The sequence below is a fragment of the Hordeum vulgare genome, chromosome 3H (assembly GCF_904849725.1).
Source record: "Hordeum vulgare subsp. vulgare chromosome 3H, MorexV3_pseudomolecules_assembly, whole genome shotgun sequence".
NCBI lineage: Eukaryota > Viridiplantae > Streptophyta > Magnoliopsida > Poales > Poaceae > Hordeum > Hordeum vulgare.
Genome location: NC_058520.1, coordinates 20,163,300 through 20,187,270, shown reverse-complemented (window position 1 = coordinate 20,187,270; position 23,971 = coordinate 20,163,300). Strand labels below are relative to the sequence as shown.

Below are 23,971 nucleotides of genomic sequence, written 5' to 3'. Positions count from 1 at the left end.
GATTGATCTCCTCGTCGAGACACGTAGACGATATGAACTGGACTCACCAACAATATGTAGACTCCACTAACATATTAAGAAAACACTAAGACATGACACTTAACCTTGTAACCCTTTTCATCCTTAGAACATCCTCGGCTCATCATCAACATCTCTCACCACAGCTTGGTACGCCACTTTCTTCCTTTTCATCGGCTCTTTCTTCCTGTTGGGGCAGTCCCTCCTGAAGTGTCTGAAGTCCTGAGAGGTCCAACATTAGACCTTGGATTTAGTTCGACCATGTTCTCGCTCCCTTCCAATCCACTGCGATCTTGTCAACAAAAGTTATTCACCATCTTGCTCATCATGGACATAACCTTGCAGTCATTCCTCATGAACCTTCAACCTTCCGATGACTTCCTCCATGCTCATCGTCTTGAAATCACCAAACTGCTCTATAGCAGATGCAATCTGAAGAAACTTTGATGGAACCGCTCGAAGAATTTTCTTGACAACAATAGTTTCATCAAACTTTTCTCCAAGACCTCGTATCCCATTGGTGATGGTTGTCATCCTGAGAGCAAAGTCATCGATCAATTCCATGTCCTTCATCTTGAGCCTATCAAACTCAGATTTGACGGTTTGCAATCTCGCCTGCTTGATACGATCGTCACCCAGACGATTCGTCTTTATCGCCTCCCAAGCCTCATGTGACGTCTCTTTCTCAACGATGAAGGCAAACACATCATCCATGATACTTTGATAGATAACCGTCAGCGCCTTTTGATCCATCATCTCGTCGACCTTATCGGCGATCGCCGGCTCTGATACCAATTGTTGGATCTCGATCCACGGGACCGATCACATCAAACCACAACGAACACGCGCACACAAAATCTTGTAGCCAACGGCCCTTGTCGAGCCCTAATTTTCCCTTTTTTATTTTCTTCTTTTCTCTGGACTCACGATACAAACTCTCGCTACAAAACTCACACAACTACCTGTACTTATATATCCCAACACCAACAGCCGCCGACCCAAAACATCCTAAACCTATTTGTAGAAGACTCCTAATACTACTAGGACTAGGACACATCTAAACCTAATCTAACGGTTGGAATATCTAACAAAGAGTAGATACCTTGAATTTACCTCTATATAATGGACGTGGCTACCGAGCGAAACAACGTCTGTTCGCGGTAGCGGACGCACCTGATGACAACCAACCATTTATTAGTTTTTTAACAGAAATAAAAAGTCATAACTTTTTAACCGGACGTCAGAATAATGATCCGTTTTCACGGTTGTGTTTCTTACGATGAGATCTTCAAAACTAAATCCCATATGGATAGGTTTCGACGAACTTTTTTTTGAGTAACTTTGTATGCTAGATGAGGTAACTTTAGTGCTATAGGTAAGAAACTCCTTTCTACCCTTAGGATACTCCCAATCCTTCACCTTTTACAGGTGCTAAGGCTGTCACATAGGCAAAAAAAAATCTGATGTGACAAGCTAATTAATAGAAGAGAGATGATTGTGGTGTCCCATTAAGAAACAATGCTAAGTGCGTGAACCTATGTAAAAAAATTAAATGAAAGAGATGCACCAATGCATGCACAACTTTAGTTATAAAAGCATTAAATAAGGAGGCTTAGCTATAATAAGCTTATACATTGGGGACTTTAGTTGTAAACTATTTAATGTACTTAGCACCTCATCTTAGCACCAATGCATTGGAAGTGGCCTTAATATGACTATCTATCTCCGAAGAATTCTTTCAAGTTGGTAACCACGATTATCCGTTGACTAGATTCACCTCTAAAGCTTTACATAATTAAACAATGATGATCAATTGCCTGCAAATACTGTGATAGCCGAATCTACCAATTTAATCCCTTGGTAGAAGTCGATCAGGGTCTGGGGGAGCTTCCTGCGGTAGCTGCGGTCGTTGGCGAGGCTGAGCCAGTGCTTGGAGACACACTTGAAGCGGCAGAGCGACTTGGCCGGGACGCGCGAGAGAATCTCAACGATGAGGTCGTCGGTGAGCCTCTCAGCCGCCGCCTCGCTACCGCGGGGCGGCGAAGATGAGGACCTTCACACACAACGATGGAGACAAGAGGTTAGGGATCGGATGAAGAAGGGAGAGGAAGGTCGCGGCGATTCATGGCGATGCGTACAGTTGATATCCGTCCGTCCTCCCTTGGGCTAGATCGATCAGCTGGGGTGGCCATGGCGCGACGGCAGAGGAAAGCTCCGGCACCGCCGCAGAGCACGGGGTAGCGATGGCGGATGGGCCGGGAAGGGGATTGAAGCCGACGAGACTGGCACTTTTGTGTAATGGCGGATGGACCGAGCAACAGCAATTTGGACAGAGGAGGACGAACGTGAGGTGAATACAAAAAACTGCAGGGTTTCTAACGCAAAATTTTAAAACGAAACGTTTATTCATTTAAAAAGGGACTATGGGTTGAATACACAAATCGTAGTTACTTGTTGTTGCTGAGAACTACTAATTACAGGCAAGGGTTCGAGCGCGGGATGGATAGGCCAAGCCGAACGATCAAAACCAGCAGGGTGAAACGGAAATAGGCTCAATAGTCAATAGACGAAAGTAAGTTAATTATTCTCGTATTCTGGGAACCAGCATAACTGCATGCCTCTGGCGCGTGGGCCTCCTCCCCATTTCTCTCCCTCCCCTCGATCCCCTCCCGCTCCCGCGATTCGGAACCCTAGCCCTCCTCCGCCGCCGCCCACCGCCATGTCCCTTTTCGCCGCAGCTCGCCGGGGAGCCATGGGGCTCATCTCCGGCGCCCGACACGCCTCCGCGCCCTCTTCGTCCGTCATCCACGCCGCCGCCTCTCTGGACGCCGCGCACGCCCACGCGCGCCGCGCGTGGTCCGACGTCTTCGCGCGCGCTACACCGTCGATCGGCGCCGCCGAGGCCGAGATCCGCGCGGCGCAGTACTTCTACGAGCTCGCCGCCCCCTCGCTCGCCCGCGCCTCCGCCTCGGGCGCCTCCCGGGAGGGGATCAACCTCGCCGTCCGCGCTGCTACGTCTGACCTGATCGAGGGCTCGTCGTCTGTGCTGCGGGCATCAAGCATGCTACGCGGCGCGACCTCCAACAACCTCCGGGAGGCCGCGTCCAACTACTTCGACGCAGCCGCATACATGCTGCGCGCTTCCGAGACGCCTGGCGATAATGCGATTTGTCACTTCCGCGCGTCAGCGTTGTCCATTGGTGCTGCTGAAGCCGCTTTCCGCGCCGCCCTCGTTGCCCTGTCAAGTGATTACCCGTCACCGAACTCCAGTGGTGATGACACAGATCTTATCCGCATTATCAACACTGAGCTCGAATCTGCCCTGAAGTCTGATGACCACCGTAAGGTAATATGAAGTAGAAGCATGATAAGCTGGATACAAACTTCTTCGTTACAGGTCGTATGCAAATTTGCATCTAAATAGAGTGTATACCGACCAAGCAAACTAGGCTATGCAAATGCTTTTAATCATCAACAAAGTTTAAATGCTACTCCCTCCGTCCCAAAATAAGCGGCATTGATCTAATACAAAATTTGTACTAGTTACTAAATATGCAACACTTATTTTGGGACGGAGGGAGTAGAAAGAATGGGCTACAAGAACTTGTACCAAGCTCCACATGACACCAAGTATATTTCTGGAGATCGAATCGGGTGTGGTTGGTCATCAATTGGGAAAAATCCGTTAAGGCCGCATGTAAAAATGCTTTAATGCCCAAAACCAAATAATAAGGTATCCCCATCTCTCTACACTTTGACGTCGCCCAGCTTTGCTAGATCGACTCTCCAAATCTGCTTGGATTAGGAGATTAGAGGAATGTGAGAGTTTTGTTTTATATGTAGTATATATACTGCTTTATTTGAAGGTGTTGACTGTTGACTGATTTCATTTAACAATATATGCTGCGATTTTAGACGGTATATACTGCTTAATTTTATGGAGTGTATATTACTCCCTCCGTCTGGAATTACTTGTCATAGAAATGGATGTATCTAGAAGTATTTTAGTTCTAGATACATTCATTCCTTTCCATTTTGGTGACAAATATTTTCAGACGGAGGGAGTACTTGATGTCGAAAGTAGCGTACGCTGGTTTGTTTCTTCGGATGGAGTGTGTACTGATTGTGAGAGCATGGGGTTCCACATCTTAGGGAATAGACTTGTAAGATTGTGATAAGCATGTACTGACGTCCAAAGTTATCATATGGTTTCACATGTTAGGGAATAGATCTGTAAGATTGTGATAAGCATGTACTGATGTCCAAAGTTATCATGTGGTTTTGTTTATTCAAAGAAGCGTTAACCGTTTTTGTGCAAACAGGTTGATGTCATTCTGACAGACTTCCCTTTCAAGATGTGTGAGAAGGGATGTGCTGGCCTAACCTTTACCAGGACCTTCCACAATGAAGAGATTGAGGTATTGGTTTCAGTGCCTGACCATTACATGTCCGATACAGAGAATGAGAATGAAAAGGGTGAGAATTCTCCCAAGGCCACATTTGCTCTCACGGTAACCGTCTCAAAAGGTAATGCTCTGAGCATGTTTACATGCACTGCCTATCCAAGTGAGATAGGGGTAAACACGTTGTACATGAGGTTGACCGCAGGGGAAGATGAGCAAGAGGAGTATACGCTATCTTTTGAGGGCCCGGAATCAATGTAATAAATTTAACTCAAATACTCAACTTTGTTATTTGAATCCATAGCATGGGCTGTTATCTTATGACCATTTGCTTGCTGTTTGGTACAGCCAGTCACTGCAGATGCTGTCGCAGAAATACCTGGAGCTGCGTGGTGTTTCTTTCATGAACTCTATCTTCCTGGACCAACTCATGAGGAACAAGGGTGTCGTTGACAGGATATTTTGGTTGGGTAAGCTTAAGGAGTTTGTCAGGCCATCAAAGTGAACAGGATCGTCATGTGCAAACATGTGAAGCATTAACTCTTGGATAAGTTATGTCGTGTTAGCATGCCAGTTTTGTAGCTGTACCTCCTAGTACTTGTTGTTTTCGTTTTTTTGGCTTGTGTTGACTAGTTATTGGTTTTTGAATTAGTAAGTTTGTCTCAGGAGTCAGGAGTATGATAAGTTACTGCTTGATTGCATGTTTGGTGTCACTGCATGATGGAGTTTGACTAGGGTAGTAGATGAGATAATGAGCAAATTAAGTAGTATCATTGAGTAATTGATAATCTGGTCTATTAGTTGGGTGGGTCCCTTGCAATATAGTGCCTCTGTTTTGGGATATAGGGCCTCTGTTTTGGGATTGATGTAAAGAATGATTCGGGGGACACTTAGTGACAGATACATCAGTAGCAGCAATGTAGGTCAGAAGTAAGTATTATGTGCAGTGCGTCACATTGACATGGGCTAAGAACATTAATCAGAATACATAGTAGCTCATGTCCTTAATAACCTCTACCGTTAGAGGGTTGTAGGGTTATATCACGTACTGATGGTGATCAAAGTTGTGCTCTTGCATTGCATCAGACTTCCTGTTGTGGTTGCCGAAGCTAAGTAGTGTCTGTGTACACCACCCAGATGTAATTCCTTTGTCGACAAGTTGCTTGGTTGTTTTGACATGGTCTAATTATGCATGCATGGTTTTGCATTTCCCTTTTCATAGATAGTAGCATCTTCCCTTCTTCTTTTTTTATGTTCAATTGAAAAAGAACAGGATTACAGCCACACTTCGTGCATGTTGTCTTGTGAAAAAAAATACTGATGGTGATTTGGGCCCGAGAGAGGAGATGTTTTTGCAGGGCAGGTGAAGCAAGAAGAATCTTTTCATTTCTCTAGGTCTCTTGGGCAACAAATTCTTCAGGCTGCCGAGTCCCCAGGGATCAGCTCTGTAGCTCTCTCTTTGGCTCGGTAGGGCCAACAGTTGTGCTCCTTCTACTCAAGCTTTTTCTTTTCTCTCTTTCTCTTGTATGAATAAATGATATTCTAGTGTGATTTCTTTCACATTCTGCTATGTTATCTGATTCTAATTGACAGCATTCTGTATTTTGCAAGCTCTTTATCCTGATAGTTATGTTTTTGTTCTAATGGATTGTTCTTAAATTTTGCGCAAATTAAGCATTGGAACAGTGCAGCTTGCTCATATTTGTTCTTCTGCTTAACTTTGTGTTTCACAATCCATGAGAGAACCGGTACAAAACCGTGTATTATTATAATGCAATTATGTGGTATACTTGTGCCAGTTTTAAAGAACCAATGCAAAATAAGGGGTTTATACATTTCGTCACCAAATCAGGCATGTTTTTCGGGGGTCAAATCTCATAATTTGATGATTTTTATTCTACTATAAAATGTGCACTTCTTTTCTGGAGGGGCTGTTCTGCACGAATCTTATGATTTTGTAACGAATTTGAGAGGGTGTGCTTTGGACGATTCTTTATTCTAGTGCAATTCTTTCCTGGAGTCGCTATTCTGCATGAATTATAAGATTTGTAATGAATTTGAGAGGAAATATGATACACCTTGGGTGACTTAAGTGAATCCTGGAGATGGGAAATCGATACAAAAACGTTGTGCCCATGAAAAACGCGCGGCTTCTGATTACATCGGTTTGCAAAGCCATATCTAGTGTTTGTTTCGCTGCCAACATTTTTTTTAACAACGCTTTCTGATACATCGTTTGAGAAAATCGAAACTGCTCAATCTGGAGGTGATTAGAAAATTTGGACTCGGCCGCACCTGTTAGGATTTAATTAATCCTATTAATAATCCATGTTTAACTGTTAGGATTTAATTAATCCTATTAATAATCCATGTTTAAGGGAAGCGACGTGTGACGGTTTTAAACTTGGTAACTGCTAGCGGATGTCCCGCACGCTGCAAACGGCGTCCCTTGTCCATGTATATAAATGAGATCATCAGTAAAGTTTGAGACACTTGGATCATTTGCTTTCTCTCTTGTTGTCTTTCGATTTTATTCTAACACATCATCAACACATTCTACATCTGAGCGATTTTGAGATAAGAATATGCAAAAGGTGAGAAGAAAAATGCTTGCATTTCTGTCTTTGTTCCTTGGTTTGCTTCGGATGGTGGCCGTCGTGAGCGGCTCCTCCAGTTATTGACGCCTGAGCAAGCCCATGCCTTCGACAAATCGTTGCGTCTAGATCGAGGTGCCCCCCAATGGGAGGTCTACGGTGTTGCTGCTGATGGTGTTGGATGCGGCCACCGCGCTGCAGGACGTGACCACCGAGCCGCCCCCGACCGCCTCCTTGCGCCACGCCCCGTGCATCGCCGCCACCTGTGTTACGCTCCGCGCCCGACCACCGTTACTGCCATCTTCGACTCGCGAGGATATCTCATGGCGGCAGTGCATGTTAGCTCCCAGCGGTCGATAGAAGCGGCAGCCAATTATCTCCTGACCTCGTCGTGGTGGTGTTCGCAACAAGGCGGCGTGGATGGGTCTAAGACCGTGGTGTGGCAAGATGGTTGTATGGCTTCGGATCGGGTGGCGGTGCATGGGGTGCGGGAGAAATCCCAGTTGGTTCATCCGGCTTCGACGCGGTGATGCCTGCTGGTGCCATCTTTCCTTCGTGAAGGGCGTCGGTGCCTCCCATCCTTTGTTCCACGTCGCGTGTCGAGGGAAATCCTACGTCATGTCCGGACAGTAGCGTCATTGGCGTCACATTCCTTCTTGAAGGTGTTGTTTAGGTACGCGGTGGTCCTGAGCCATGGCGAGTGGTGGGATAAAGACGGAGAGCGCAGCGTTAACGGTTCATCTGTGCTTACCGAGCTAACGTTGTTGGCATTTTTTTATTTGGACTTGATGTGCTGTTTGTTTCAGTAATTATCGTATGATTGATGGTCAGTGTTTTATATCTATACCTAATAATAATAAAAAAATATTTTTAATCCGTCATGCTATTTTATGAAAAACTCCTTGATGTTTTTGACATTAAACCCGCAGTACATATTAAATGTTTTTTAAAATACTCATATCTTCTAAACCGTAACTTTAAATTTAACATGTTATATATGGGTTTTGACTAAAAAAATATGTGAAATATGATGTTATTTTACCTGTTAACAATTTTAAAAATATTATCTATGAAGCAATCTTAATCAATAATGCATTATCCTTCTTTCTTTCATACCAGTACTAATTTGGATTGTGGATGAACATCTAAGCAAAATCAGGATTAGGGGTGAAATTAAAGATCACTTGACCGTTCTTTTGTATATATTAAATCTACATGCAAGTCGTATTAAAATAGAAAACCTGTGAAATCTTGAACTACATTTTTATAGGCTAAGATCATCTTTGTTTCGGTCGTAGTTACAAATACTCAAATTATATATCATTTTTTGATATGTAGTATTTTTTTTCCGTTGCAACATACGGGTCCTTTTGCTATATAATATAATAAAGCAGGAAATCCTATTTCGTGAGTAGTATCAGAACTGGATCCGCAATCGGATACAATGTGTTTTGATTTTCCTCAAGAATCGAACACGTTATTACCCTTGCCCCCCCCCCCCCCCCCCCCCCCCCCCACCTTTGCGAAACAAACCCGTTCCTGCTGTCGCTTCGCGTCATGGCCCTTCTCGCCGCCCGCCGCGCCGCCGCGCTTGTCCGCCCCACCGCCGCCGCGGCAATTCTCCGCCACACCCCCGCCGGGGCGCGGTTCTCGTCGGCGACGGATTACAGACCCTTCGTTCGAGGCATCCGCAAAGGCTCAGAGTTCCTCCGCGCCGAGAAGGAGCAATCCTCCCGCCCCTCCGCCGCCGAGCTCCGCGCCAAGGCCGACTCCCTCCGCGCCGCCACGCACGACGGCGAGATCGTCGGCGTCCTCAACTCCGTGATCCAGTCCCGCCGCCGCGACCTGGTACGTCCGTCCGCCGCCCGTCATGTTCCCCAATCCGCTAGTACGTACGTACACCAGGAGGGGCAGTTTGTAGGCGATTCTGGTATCGGATTCGCCTCTTCTTCTGGGTATTATGGATTTCGGTGCCGGTGCATCTGCGCTTGTGACACAATTATGGTGTAGAGAACCAGAGATTCATCTCCTTAGTTTAGTGGCTGTGTCTAATAATTGCTTAATTTATTGGGAGGGAAATCTGCACAATTTTTGGTCTATCGCCTTCTGCTCTTACTCTAACTAGGTAGCCTGGCACTAGCAGTGTTAGTCATGATATTGATATTTATTAGTATTCAGCAAGTGAGGCAGGTGGATGATCAGAAATTTTGCAACTTGGGGTAGGAGTCGCGTGGCCGGGAGCCTCCCGAGCGGCGATTGCGTGGCGATAGCGGCACTTTCGCCCGCGATTTTATTCTTTGGGTAGGATACGTTCCTTGGCATTGATAGGTAGATATAATCTCAACCACTTAGATTGTGGGTAGATTTAATTAAATCTCATTCTAAGTGCATTGAACAGGTCAGCAATTGGGCCTTTTACATTGAGCAAACTATTTAAAGACGATGCAACCGTCTAGACCATGTTAATGTAGTATGTTCATGCATCAGTTTGTATGTGCTGGAGCATATCAGCAAGATCAATCTAAAATCTACTCACTCTGTCCCTAAATAGATAGCGTATACACCCAATTAAAAGGTCAACTATTTCTAAGTTTGACCAGATATATGTAGGGCTTGAGAAACCACTCCGATAATTAAATAGAACTCGTGGGACATTCGATCAAGCAGAGATTTAAATTTTCTTCTAATGTGTAGTGTTTTAGCATTTGATCTTTATGAAACTTCTTAAGGACCCTTGATTAAAAAGGAAATATCACCATCATTGCATTATGTAGTTTGATATCCGGAGTTTCTTTTAAGCTAATACTGACGAACGACATTTAACGAAACTGTAAAAGTAGCATAAATCATATTTATGTGAAATCCGGTCTCCTGACAGAAATCTTTCCGCACATCTGTTTTTGGAAAACATCCAAGGAAACAGAACTGATGAAGCTAACAGTCAATGAGGAGTTTAACAGATAGACATTATTCAGATAGCAAACTGATTAGTTTCACTGGGTATTCTTTACCAACGAACAGCTCCAGGATCAATTGAGATTCATGTAGGTTTGAAGAAAGCAACACTGGGATACTAGAATGCACATGATGGGAATAATTATTAGTATGAATACCTTCTCTGTGCACATAGAACAGGGGAGCAAACAAGTCTGGTAATTGTAGCCTGCACTTGATAAGAAAAGGAAAACTTCTGTGTCAACATATCTCTACAGTTTATGTGCCTGGCAAAGGGGGGGGGGGGGTACACATGAGAAGCGTCAAAAAGAAAAAACAGCTAGAAAGCTCATTTGCATGCTTCACAATACATCTTGCCGCGTGGAGGCTCTCACGTGCCAACTCTTCCCTTTGCCCGTGAAGTGCCGGTGCTGTGGGACGTGAGGCATCAGAAGTGTTGTGGATGCAGATAAAGGATGATGGATGTGGTGGCTTTAGGGTAGGCGAGAGTAGGAGAGGGAGGAAGGGACGGGGGGAGAAGAGTGACGGTGGTAGGAGGGGGGAGAGGAAGGCACGTTGCTAGGGTTTTGCAAGTTTTGGCCTTTGTTTTTAACCCTCTTCTGCACACATCTACACCGTACATTTTTTTTCACCAAATTGATGCAAAGGTGTATGTGAGCCCATCGTTGTAGCACCTCTGACTGGAGAGTTCCCACCACGGCTCTGACCTCTTTGTAATTTTGCTGCCACAACTCCGCGTCTCATACTTCTATTCATCTTGAAACAGGTTAAGGGGATTCCGAAGGACTTCCCTTTCGAAATCAGCAGAACGGATGGGATTCCCCACATTACTCTTACAAGAAGTCTAAACGGCGAGCAGATTGAGGTCTTGGTTTCCATGCCTAAACTCGACCAGGACAAGGATTGTGACGTTGGTCTGCAGGAAGACGAAGCCGAGATCTCCCCAGAAGAATACATCATTCCTGTCAGGGTCACTGTATCCAAGGCTGACGGCTCAAGCCTAGAATTCACCTGCACTGCTAATCCTGATAATATTGTCATCGAGACCTTGTTCATGAGGCGGAACAAGTCATCAGGGGCAGAGGATGCGGTTGCGTCGGAGGGCAAGGAACATGATCTGGGTTTATTAGATGAAGAGGGTCCTCATTTCCAGTAAGTAGATCGATTAAACTGCCTACGTTGGACATTATAATAGCTGAATTCCTGGATTAACCGCTTGCTAATTTCTCTTTGTTGATCTGGTGCGTGCAGTGAGCTGGATAAGAACCTGCAGGAGGCATTCCATCAGTATCTGGAGGTGCGTGGGATCACACCCATGACTGCGAAGTTGTTGCGCGAGCACATGATGAGCGAGGACAGCCACCTTTCGCCGAAAGAGAAGAGCGATCACAGGCGCAGGCATCTCCTCTGGCTGATGAAGCTGTGGAATTTCGTCAAGAAAGATTAACACTATGTGCGTCTTGATCCATCCCGTGCATTGGGTTGGATGCATCGTTTTCTTCGCTCGTTCTGTTTTGTCAGATCTCTGACACTCATCCTCTAGACTAGACTAGCCAGGGTCCTTTTTGTTAACTGTATAAGTTGATTTTTTTTTGGCCTTATTTTGTAGAGTAAAACTTGTCAGCGGAAGTTCAGCTTCATGCATCGACTTTGTAACGATATATATTAATTGTTCAAGTGAGCGTTAAGTAGCATAAAATGGTCTGATTCTGTTTCGGCAGGATTTTGTATCACATTGCAAGTTTGCAGGTTTTTTTCTTGATAACTTTGCAAGTATGCAGTTTAATCCTTGCTAGGCTGAACTTCTCGCGACTGCTGAGTTGATGTATTAAACTGAACTTCTCGCGACAACTTTCTATACTGACCGTGTATTTTACTCTGTTTTTCGAACGGGTTAAGTACACATTTCTAAGAAAACATTAGTAGAAAATGAGGCTTCATACCTGGTTTGTTTGGGCCATTAGCCCCGGTTCAAGAAACGGGACTATAAAAGCGGGACTAATGGTAGCCCCGATTTGGCGGGACGGGGGGGGGGGGGGTATTAGTCCTGGTTCTTATTATGAACTGGGGCTATTGCTTCGCTGTCTTTTTTGAGCACTTTTTAGGGTTTAGGTTTTGCATTAAATCGATTGGGCTATTTTGTTGTCCCTTTTTTGTTTGCTATTTTTTTTTTGACACTTTTTAATTCTTGTTTTGCGCTAAATTGAATGGTACATACACAACAATAAAGGAACAATTATATTGCACATCATCGTCACGAATATATTACACCATCTCATCCGTCGTGCTTTGTCGAACATATTATAAAATGTAGACACGAGTTACATGCACATATGCATATCTTTTACACTTAAAATTTCACTGCATCCGGCGTACAATAGTATTCTCCCTTCGGATATAGGACCTTTGCATCTAAGAATCCGGCAATTTCCGCTTGAATTGCTCATACGCATTCCTATGGTAGAAGACCGTCCCGCAACCGTTCGATCTAATTTAAAACTATAAAATTTAAATGCAACAACAAATGCGATCATAATTGCAACTAAGGTACCAATTGATCCAACGACATAATGATACCAAGCCCCAGTATGAATGACATATTTTCTAATCTTTTTAATCTTTCTAATCTTCAAGCGCATTGCATCCATCTTGATCTTGTGATCGTCGACGACATCGGCAATATCCAACTCAAATATCATCTTCTCCTCTTCAACTCTTTATAATTTTTCTTTCAAGTAATTATTTTCTTTTTCAACCAAATTTAACTTCTCGGCAAGAATTTCTATGTCGGTTGGAATTTCCAGTTCACATACCTTCTAGATTAAAAAATCTATGTCACGTTAACTTGGTCGGCATAATTCTCATAAACATAAAATAAAACAAATAGTGATAAAAGATAATATATACCACATCCGAATCATAGACAGGACGAGGGCCGACGAAGGCGGATACCAAAACCATCGCACTATATAATAACAAACAATAATAAAAGTAAGAAAATTACATAAGTATCTATCTAAATCATACAAGTAAGAACTTTTTTCTTTCAGAAAGAAGATAAGAAGAAGAGACTAACCACGGTGGTGCCGGCGCCGAGATGGGCGCGGGCGATCGACGGCGGTGAGGACGGGGACGGGACAGGACGGACCGCCAAAGCTACACAAAACTTGAGGAAAATGGAGCTTGGACAAGGAGATTCGGAAGGAGAAAGCTTAAGTGTGGCTCGGACATTTCATCGAACACCTCATGTGCATAGGAGGTGAGCTAGAGCACCACAAAGCTCTTCCACGACCGGCCAAAAAAACAGAGCAGTGCACTGCTTTGCTCACGGGCACTGGGTATATATAGGCCAACCATTGGTCCCGGTTTATAGCTGGAACCGAGACTAAAGTTCAACATTTGGTCCCAGACAGGGGGTATATATAACCGGGACTAATGGTTGTGGGCCAGGAGCGAGGTGTTGGGTAACGTAGCATAAATTCAAAATTTTCCTACGCTTATTCAGATCTTCCTATGGAGAGACCAGCAACGAGAGAGGGGTAAGAGCATCTTCGTACCTTTGAAGATCGCTAAGCGGAAGCGTTTGCTAGAACGCGGTTGATGGAGTCGTACTCGCAGCGATTCCGATCTAGTGCCGAACAACGGCACCTCCGCGTTCAACACACGTGCAGCCCGGTGACGTCTCCCGCACCTTGATCCAGCAAGGAGGGGGGAGAGGTTGGGGAAGAAGACCAGAAACACGACGGCGTGGTGTTGGTGGAGAGACGAGGTCTCCCGGCAGGGCTTCGCCAAGCGCCGGCAGAGGGGAGGAGGGAGAGGAACAGGGCTGCGCCGAGAGAGAGAGATTAAACCGTGTCTCAAACAGCCCCGAACCTCATCTATATATAGGGGGAGAGGGAGGGGGCGCAGCCCTTAGGGTTCCCACCCCTAAGGGGTGCGGCAGCCCTCAGATGGGGAAGGGGTGGCGGCCAGGGCAAGGGGGAGGGGTGGCGCACCCCTCTGGTGGGCCTAAGGCCCACCTAAGTTAGGGTTCCCCCCCTCTTTTTCTTTCCCCTGCGCCATGGGCTGAGTGGGGAGGCGCACCAGCCCAACTAGGGGCTGGTTCCCAGTCCCACTTAGCCCATCTTACCTCTTGGGGTCGCAGCCCCCCTTCGGTGGTCCCCCGGGACCACCTCCGGTGGTCCCGGTGGTCCCGGTACGTTACCGGTGATGCCCGAAACACTTCCGGTGTCCGAAACCATCCGTCCTATATATCAATCTTTACCTCCGGACCATTCCGGAGCTCCTCGTGACGTCCGGGATCTCATCCGGGACTCCGAACAACTTTCGGTAATCTCGTATAACAATTCCCTATAACCCTAGCGTCATCGAACCTTAAGTGTGTAGACCCTACGGGTTCGGGAGACAGACAGACATGACCGAGACACCTCTCTGGCCAATAACCATCAGCGGGGTCTGGATACCCATGGTGGCTCCCACTAGCTCCACGATGATCTCATCGGATGAACCACGATGTCAAGGATTCAATCAATCCCGTATATGATTCCCTTTGTCTGTCGGTATAGAACTTGCCCGAGATTCGATCGTCGGTATACCTATACCTTGTTCAATCTCGTTGCTGGTAAGTCTCTTTACTCGTTCCGTAGCACGTCATCGTGTGACTAACTCCTTAGTCACATTGAGCTCATGATGATGTTCTACCGAGTGGGCCCAGAGATACCTCTCCGTCACACGGAGTGACAAATCCCGATCTCGATTCGTGCCAACCCAACAGACACTTTCGGAGGTACCCGTACTGCACCTTTATAGTCACCCAGTTACGTTGTGACGTTTGATACACCCAAAGCACTCCTACGGTATCCGGGAGTTGCACAATCTCACGGTCGAAGGAAAAGATACTTGACATTAGAAAAGCATTAGCATACGAACAATACGATCTAGTGCTAGGCTTAGGATTGGGTCTTGTCCAGCACATCATTCTCCCAATGATGTGATCCCGTTATCAATGACATCTAATGTCCATGATCAGGAACCCTTTCTTTGAGTTTTCCATATTGAATTTCTTCAATATCTTGTCAAGGTATGTACTTTGCGAAAGACCTATGAGGCGTCTCGATCTATCTCTATAGATCTTGATGCCTAATATGTATGCAGCTTCTCCAAGGTCCTTCATTGAAAAACTCTTATTCAAATAGGCCTTTATGCTCTCCAACATCTCTATATCATTCCCCATCAATAATATGTCATCCACATATAGTACGAGGAAAGCTACAGAGCTCCCACTCACTTTCTTGTACAGACAGGCTTCTCCGTAAACCTGTATGAACCCAAACGCTTTAATCACCTCATTAAAGTGAATGTTCCAACTCCGAGATGCTTGCACCAGCCCATAGATGGAGCGCTGGAGCTTGCATACTTTGTTAGCACCTTTAGGATCGACAAAACCTTCTGGTTGCATCATATACAACTCTTCCTTAAGATTCCCGTTAAGGAATGCTGTTTTGACGTCCATTTGCCAAATTTCATAATCATAAAAGGCGGCAATTGCTAACATGATTCGGACTGATTTCAGCTTCGCTACGGGAGAGAAAGTCTCTTCGTAGTCAACTCCTTGAATTTGTCGAAAACCCTTTGCGACAAGTCGAGCTTTGTAAACGGTTACATTACCGTTTGCATCAGTCTTCTTCTTGAAGATCCATTTATTTTCAATGGCTCGCCGGTCATCGGGCAAGTCCACCAAAGTCCATACTTTGTTCTCATACATGGATCCTATCTCGGATTTCATGGCCTCAAGCCATTTGTTGGAATCCGGGCCCGCCATCGCTTCTTCATAGTTCGAAGGTTCACCGTTGTCTAACAACATGATTTCCATCACAGGGTTGCCGTACCACTCTGGTGCGGAGCGTACCCTTGTGGACCTTCGTGGTTCAGTAGTAACTTGATCCGAAGCTTCATGATCATCATCATTAACTTCCTCTTCAGTTGGTGTAGGCACCACAGGAACAACTTCTTGTATTGCGCTACTTTCCTGTTCGAGAGGGGGTGTAATTACCTCATCAAGTTCTACCTTCCTCCCACTTACTTCTTTCGAGAGAAACTCTTTCTCTAGAAAGGATCCGTTCTTGGCAACAAAGGTTTTACCTTCGGATCTAAGATAGAAGGTATACCCAATAGTTTCCTTAGGGTATCCTATGAATACGCATTTCTCCGATTTGGGTTTGAGCTTTTCTGGTTGAAGTTTCTTCACATAAGCATCGCAGCCCCAAACTTTAAGAAACGACAACTTAGGTTTCTTGCCAAACCACAGTTCATACGGTGTCGTCTCAACGGATTTAGACGGTGCCCTATTTAAAGTGAATGCTGCAGTTTCTAATGCGTATCCCCAAAATGATAGCGGTAAGTCGGTGAGAGACATCATAGATCGTACCATATCTAATAAGGCGCGATTACGACGTTCAGACACTCCGTTGCGTTGCGGTGTGCCAGGCGGCGTTAGTTGTGAAACGATTCCACACTTTCTTAGGTGTGTGCCAAACTCGTGACTCAAATATTCTCCTCCACGATCAGATCGTAGACATTTTATTTTTCTGTCACGTTGATTCTCAACCTCACTCTGAAATTCCTTGAACTTTTCAAACGTCTCAGATTTGTGCTTCATCAAGTAGATATACCCATACCTACGCAAATCATCGGTGAGAGTGAGAACATAACGATAACCACCGCGAGCTTCAACGTTCATTGGGCCACACACATCAGTATGTATTATTTCCAATAAGTCGGAGGCTCTCTCCATTATTGCTGAGAATGGAGTCTTAGTCATCTTGCCCATGAGGCACGGTTCGCATGTGTCAAATGATTCAAAGTCAAGAGACTCTAGCAGTCCATCAGTATGGAGCTTCTTCATGCGCTTAACGCCGATATGACCAAGGCGGCAGTGCCACAAGTATGTGGGACTATCATTATCAACTTTGCATCTTTTGGTACTCACACTATGAATATGTGTAACATCACGATCGAGATTCATCAAGAATAAACCATTCACCAGCGGAGCATGACCATAAAACATATCACTCATATAAATAGAACAACCATTATTCTCTGACTTAAATGAGTAGCTGTCTCGCATTAAGCAAGACCCTGATACAATGTTCATGCTTAAAGCTGGTACTAAATAACAATTATTAAGGTTTAAAACTAATCCCGACGGTAGATGTAGAGGTAGCGTGCCGACGGCGATCACATCGACCTTTGAACCATTCCCGACGCGCATCGTCACCTCGTCCTTGGCCAGTCTCCGCTTATTCCGCAGTTCCTGCTTTGAGTTGCAAATGTGAGCAACAACACCGGTATCAAATACCCAGGAGCTACTACGAGCGCTGGTAAGGTACACATCAATAACATGTATATCATATATACCTTTAACGTTGCCGGCCTTCTTGTCCGCTAAGTATTTGGGGCAGTTCCGCTTCCAGTGACCTTTTCCCTTGCAGTAGAAGCACTCAGTCTCAGGCTTGGGTCCGTTCTTTTTCTTCTTCCCGGCATCTGGCTTACCGGGCGCGGCAACAACTTTGCCGTCTTTCTTGAAGTTCTTCTTACCCCTGCCTTTCTTGAAACTAGTGGTCTCGTTGACCATCAACACTTGATGCTCCTTCTTGATTTCTACTTCTGCAGACTTGAGCATGGAGTACAACTCGGGAATGGTTTTCTCCATCCCTTGCATGTTGTAGTTAAGCACAAAGCCTTTGTAGCTTGGTGGGAGAGACTGGAGGATTCTGTCAATGATAGCATCATCCGGAAGTTCGACTCCAAGTGAAGTCAGACGACCGTGTAACCCAGACATTTTGAGTATGTGCTCACTGACAGAACTGTTCTCCTCCATCTTACAGCTGAAGAACTTGTCGGAGACTTCATATCTCTCGACACGGGCATGAGCTTGAAAAACTAGCTTCAGCTCTTGGAACATCTCATATGCCCCGTGTTGCTCAAAACGTCTTTGGAGCCCCGTTTCTAAACTGTATAACATGCCACACCTGACCAGAGAGTAGTCATCACTCCGCGCTTGCCAGACGTTTAGAACGTCCTGGGCTGCTGCGGGAGCGGGAGGGTCACCTAGCGACGCATTAAGGACATAAGCCTTTTTAGCTGCTTCAAGGATGAGCTTCAGGTTGCGAACCCAGTCCGCATAGTTGCTACCATCATCTTTCAGCTTGTTTTTCTCTAGGAATGCGTTGAAGTTGAGGTTGACGTTGGACATCTACAATATTTATGAAGACAACTTTTAGACTAAGTTCATGACAATTAAGTTCATTTAATCAAATTAAGTATGAACTCCCACTTAAATCGACATCCCTCTAGTCATCTAAGTGATACATGATCCATGTTGACTAACCCATGTCCGATCATCACGTGAGACGGACTAGTCACCATGGTGAGCAACTTCATGCTGATCATATTCAACCATACGACTCATGTTCGACCTTTCGGTCTCTTGTATTCGAGGTCATGTCTGTACATGCTAAGCTCGTAGAGTCAACCTAAGTGTTTCGCGTGTGTAAATCTGGCTTACACCCGTTGTATGCGAACGTTAGAATCTATCACACCCGATCATCACGTGGTGCTTCGAGACAACGAACCTTCGCAACGGTGCACACTTAGGGGAATACGTTCTCGAAATTTTAAGAGGGATCATCTTATTATGCTACCGTCGTTCTAAGCAATAAGATGTAAAACATGATAAACATCACAATGCAATCATATAGTGACATGATATGGCCATTATCATCTTTGCTCATTCGATCTCCATCTTCAGGCATCGCATGATCATCATCGTCACCGGCGTGACACCATGATCTCCATCATCATGATCTCCATCATCGTGTCTCCGTGAAGTCGTCACGCCAACTACTACTATCACTACTACTATGGCTAACCGTTAGCAATGAAGTAAAATAGCAAGCACATGGCGTTGCATCTCATACAATAAATTAAGACAACTCCTATGGCTCCTGCCGGTTGTCATACTCATCGACATGCAAGTCGTGAAACCTATTACAATAACATGATCATCTCATACATCATACATGCAACATCACAACTTTGGCCATATCACATCACATGTCAAACCCTGCAAAAACAAGTTAGACGTCCTCTAATTGTTGTTGCAAGTTTTACGTGGCTGATTTGGGTTTCTAGCAAGAATGCCTTCTTACCTATGTGACAGCCACAACGATGATATGCCAAAGCTATTTACCCTTCATAAGGACCCTTTTCATCAAATCCAATCCGACTAGAGTAGGAGAGACAGACACCCGCTAGCCACCTTTATGCACGATGTGCATGTCTGTCGGTGGAACCAGTCTCACGTAAGCGTACGTGTAAGGTCGGTCCGGGCCGCTTCATCCCACAATACCGCCGGAAAAGAATAAGACTAGTAACGGCAAGCAAATTGACAAATCATCGCCCACAACCTTTGTGTTCTACTCGTGCATAGAATCTACGCATAGAAAACCTGGCTCGGATGCCACTGTTGGGTAACGTAGCATAAATTCAAAATTTTCCTACGCTTATTCAGATCTTCCTATGGAGAGACCAGCAACGAGAGAGGGGTAAGAGCATCTTCGTACCTTTGAAGATCGCTAAGCGGAAGCGTTTGCTAGAACGCGGTTGATGGAGTCGTACTCGCAGCGATTCCGATCTAGTGCCGAACAACGGCACCTCCGCGTTCAACACACGTGCAGCCCGGTGACGTCTCCCGCACCTTGATCCAGCAAGGAGGAGGGAGAGGTTGGGGAAGAAGACCAGAAACACGACGGCGTGGTGTTGGTGGAGAGACGAGGTCTCCCGGCAGGGCTTCGCCAAGCGCCGGCAGAGGGGAGGAGGGAGAGGAACAGGGCTGCGCCGAGAGAGAGAGATTAAACCGTGTCTCAAACAGCCCCGAACCTCATCTATATATAGGGGGAGAGGGAGGGGGCGCAGCCCTTAGGGTTCCCACCCCTAAGGGGTGCGGCAGCCCTCAGATGGGGAAGGGGTGGCGGCCAGGGCAAGGGGGAGGGGTGGCGCACCCCTCTGGTGGGCCTAAGGCCCACCTAAGTTAGGGTTCCCCCCTCTTTTTCTTTCCCCTGCGCCATGGGCTGAGTGGGGAGGCGCACCAGCCCAACTAGGGGCTGGTTCCCACTCCCACTTAGCCCATCTTACCTCTTGGGGTCGCAGCCCCCCTTCGGTGGTCCCCCGGGACCACCTCCGGTGGTCCCGGTGGTCCCTGTACGTTACCGGTGATGCCCGAAACACTTCCGGTGTCCGAAACCATCCGTCCTATATATCAATCTTTACCTCCGGACCATTCCGGAGCTCCTCGTGACGTCCGGGATCTTATACGGGACTCCGAACAACTTTCGGTAATCTCGTATAACAATTCCCTATAACCCTAGCGTCATCGAACCTTAAGTGTGTAGACCCTACGGGTTCGGGAGACAGGCAGACATGACCGAGACACCTCTCTGGCCAATAACCATCAGCGGGGTCTGGATACCCATGGTGGCTCCCACTAGCTCCACGATGATCTCATCGGATGAACCACGATGTCAAGGATTCAATCAATCCCGTATATGATTCCCTTTGTCTGCCGGTATAGAACTTGCCCGAGATTCGATCGCCGGTATACCTATACCTTGTTCAATCTCGTTGCTGGTAAGTCTCTTTACTCGTTCCGTAGCACGTCATCGTGTGACTAACTCCTTAGTCACATTGAGCTCATGATGATGTTCTACCGAGTGGGCCCAGAGATACCTCTCCGTCACACGGAGTGACAAATCCCGATCTCGATTCGTGCCAACCCAACAGACACTTTCGGAGGTACCCGTAGTGCACCTTTATAGTCACCCAGTTACGTTGTGACGTTTGATACACCCAAAGCACTCCTACGGTATCCGGGAGTTGCACAATCTCACGGTCGAAGGAAAAGATACTTGACATTAGAAAAGCATTAGCATACGAACAATACGATCTAGTGCTAGGCTTAGGATTGAGTCTTGTCCACCACATCATTCTCCCAATGATGTGATCCCGTTATCAATGACATCTAATGTCCATGATCAGGAAACCATGATCATCTATTGACTAACGAGCTAGCTAACTAGAGGCTTGCTAGGGACACATTGTGATCTATTCATTCACACATGTATTAGTGTTTCCTGTTAATGCAATTATAGCATGAACGATAGACGATTATCATGAACAAGGAAATATGATAATAACCATTTTATTATTGCCTCTAGGGCATATTTCCAACACGAGGCACATTGATCCCGGTTCATGTCTGGAACCGGGACCAAAAGGGGTCATACGAACCGGGACCAATGGCCCACGAGACCCGACCGACACCCTGGCCTCACGAACCGGGACCGATGCCCCCATGGGTCCCGGTTCGTGAGTGAACCGGGACTAATGGTATTTCATCAAGTGGACCAAAGCCTTCTTTTCTACTAGTGATAATGCGCGCTGAGCATGGCTCCAGCGCCTCCACCGTCGCACTGGACTCACTCCGGGCCGCTACCAAGTCCCTCAGCACCACCACCATCGAGGACCAGCTCCTCCATGACATTGACTCTGCCGTCAAGTCCTCCGAGCCCCCCCCCCCCCCCCTCACCGAGGTACGTGCACAACATATACGCAGATCGATCTCTTCACCGTAAAAAAAATGATTTGGTAATTGAAATGCATTTGGTGACTACGTTATTGAAAATGCATGCCATAAAGTGATATGTGGATTTCATTTCAATTCAATTAATGGAAGAAGAAGTTAAAATTTGTTAAACACATTTCAAGTCCAATGAATTTTGTGAAACAGAACATTTTAGCGATTTTAAAATACATTCAAATTGATCTAGTTTTAATTCAACGACTGAATTATTGTTTAGAAGATACGGATCATATAAAAGAACACAAAGAAAATTGATGCAACTTTTTTCCATGTGAGATAAATTAACGAAGAATTGTAGGGTCATGCATGCACTGTTCCTTCTTCTCTGGAAAAGTCCAAAATAAACCCTGAACTGGTAGACCGTAGCTAAATCGAACTCTGAACTCCTAATCCCGGTAATCAGCACTCTGAACTCTCTAATTCCGGTCTAATATGAACCCTGTAGTTGATTTGGGCAGGAAAACGCTGACATGGCCTAGTCAACGGGGATTCATCTGGCAAGTGGGCCAATTGACCCTTGCGCGGTGGGATTATCCCGATCCAAATCGATTGGGGATTCCTGCTCCTGGATTCCGGCGCAGCGGCGAGGGAGAGAGGAGAGGGCGATTTGTGCGGCGGCGATGTCGTGGTCTTCTGCTCCTGAGTATATGCAGAATTGCAGATCGATCTCTTCGCCCATGCGATGCGAGGATGATATGATCCCCGTTCCCTTTTCATGTCCGTGCTGAACTGCAGTTCAAAGTTAGGTTAGGGCTCGACTCATTATTACATGCATGAATGCATCACTGCAAAGTACAGTATATTTACTAGTTTAGTGTAATTAATCATGCATGAGATAGAGTGGGGATTACCGCGCGAGTTTTTGCTGTTCATGCATGCCCTCAATCTTTTTTCCCCTTGTAAAACAGATGGAGGATACCGTGGGTTGCTTCCCCTTCCAAGTCAGTGAAAATAGGTACTTTGTTGGCTACGATTTTAAAAGATACATTACTCTTAGCAGAACTTTTGAGGACGAGGAGATTGAGGTTGTGACTAAAACAGACTGCCTTGATAAGCATGGAAAATCGTCTTCTTTATCCTCCCTCTACAAGAGTCTGGGACAAAGCGAAGGTGAGAAGAAGGACTCAAGACCAAGCCTCACCTTTGATGTCATCGTCTCCAAGAGCAATGGCTATAAACTTAAATTCACCTGTGTTGCGTATCCGGACGATATCACCATCCGTTCCATGAATATGACGCCATCGCCAAACGAGGAGGAACTACTGGAGGATATGTCTAAGTATGACGGTTTCAAGTAAGTATACTAGTATAAGACAAAACCTAGCTTAACTCATTACTGCCCGCTTGTATTTTTTGCGCACCGCCGACACATTGATTTAACGCTCTCTTAATTTGCGGATCTGGTGCAGTAAGCTCGATGAGAACCTGCAGAAGTCATTCCACGAGTATCTGGAGCTGCGTGGGATCACGCCGGGGACGATGAACTTGTTTCGCGAGTACATTAGTAGCAATGGCCCCCGCAAGCAGCACTTTTGGCTCAACAAACTGTCAGATTTCGTCAAGAAAGACTGATCTTCATCTGACATAAATTATTCTAGGGCAATACGATCAAGACTTATAATTTTTCCTCCTCTGGAGAAGTGTGCATGGTAGTTTTATCTTATCTGCATTTTTAAGACCGATTTTTGTAACTATGATTTTCTTGGGATACTTAGATTTGAAACCATTTTGATTAGGCCGTCTATTCAGTATGTTGGCTCTGCTTATTTCTAGCTTATTCTTTAATTCTCAAGTTTGGCTGTTTTTGATTTAGTCATACAAACCGTGTCAAATAGATTTTTTTAGATAAAAGGCTTCCATCCAACTTTAAATTAATAAAGACACCAAGCGTGACAAGAATCGGCAAGCATCCAACATACAGAACACACCACTAGAAGTACGCAAACAGCTACATCATCTGTAACTAAATAATTATAGTTGGAGAAAACTAGACTAATTCTTCAACTATAATTATTTAGGAACGGAGCGAATAGAAGGGAATGGGAAGGACACAACCGACGACTGTAAGCATGGTTACTGAAATAATTACAACAAAGAAAAAATTGAAATCAGGGATACCTTTTGAAAAATTAGTAGGATTGTGAAGCACTTCAAACAAATCAGCCATTGAGGCAGGAGAAAAGAAGATCCAAATCGTCGCAGTGACCATCAATTTATCTGTCAAACCAGAAATTCATGTTACTTATTAAAGGACTATGATATTTGATTCCTTAATGATACTTAGGTGGATGTACCACTTGGAA

General features: G+C 45.5%; 2 protein-coding genes across 3 annotated transcripts; both read left to right on the top strand.

Moving 5' to 3' along the window:
- Positions 1-2,670: 2,670 nt before the first annotated feature.
- On the top strand, positions 2,671-6,065 carry LOC123442636. 2 transcript variants are annotated; one of them, XM_045118741.1, is made up of 3 exons: positions 2,671-3,364; positions 4,341-4,678; positions 4,774-5,008. In XM_045118741.1, exons 1-3 carry the CDS (start codon positions 2,738-2,740, stop codon positions 4,826-4,828), a joined length of 1,020 nt encoding a protein of 339 aa, XP_044974676.1. In that variant the 5' UTR covers positions 2,671-2,737; the 3' UTR covers positions 4,829-5,008. The 2 variants fall into 2 exon arrangements, with proteins under 2 accessions (XP_044974676.1, XP_044974675.1); XM_045118740.1 differs by having other exon boundaries at positions 2,675-3,364; positions 4,770-6,065.
- A 2,507-nt stretch (positions 6,066-8,572) lies between these two features.
- Positions 8,573-11,669, top strand: LOC123441389 (uncharacterized protein At2g39795, mitochondrial-like). Its single transcript, XM_045117848.1, has 2 exons — positions 8,573-8,863; positions 10,737-11,669. Exons 1-2 carry the CDS (start codon positions 8,573-8,575, stop codon positions 11,124-11,126), a joined length of 681 nt encoding a protein of 226 aa, XP_044973783.1. The 3' UTR covers positions 11,127-11,669.
- The last annotated feature ends 12,302 nt before the right edge of the window (positions 11,670-23,971 follow it).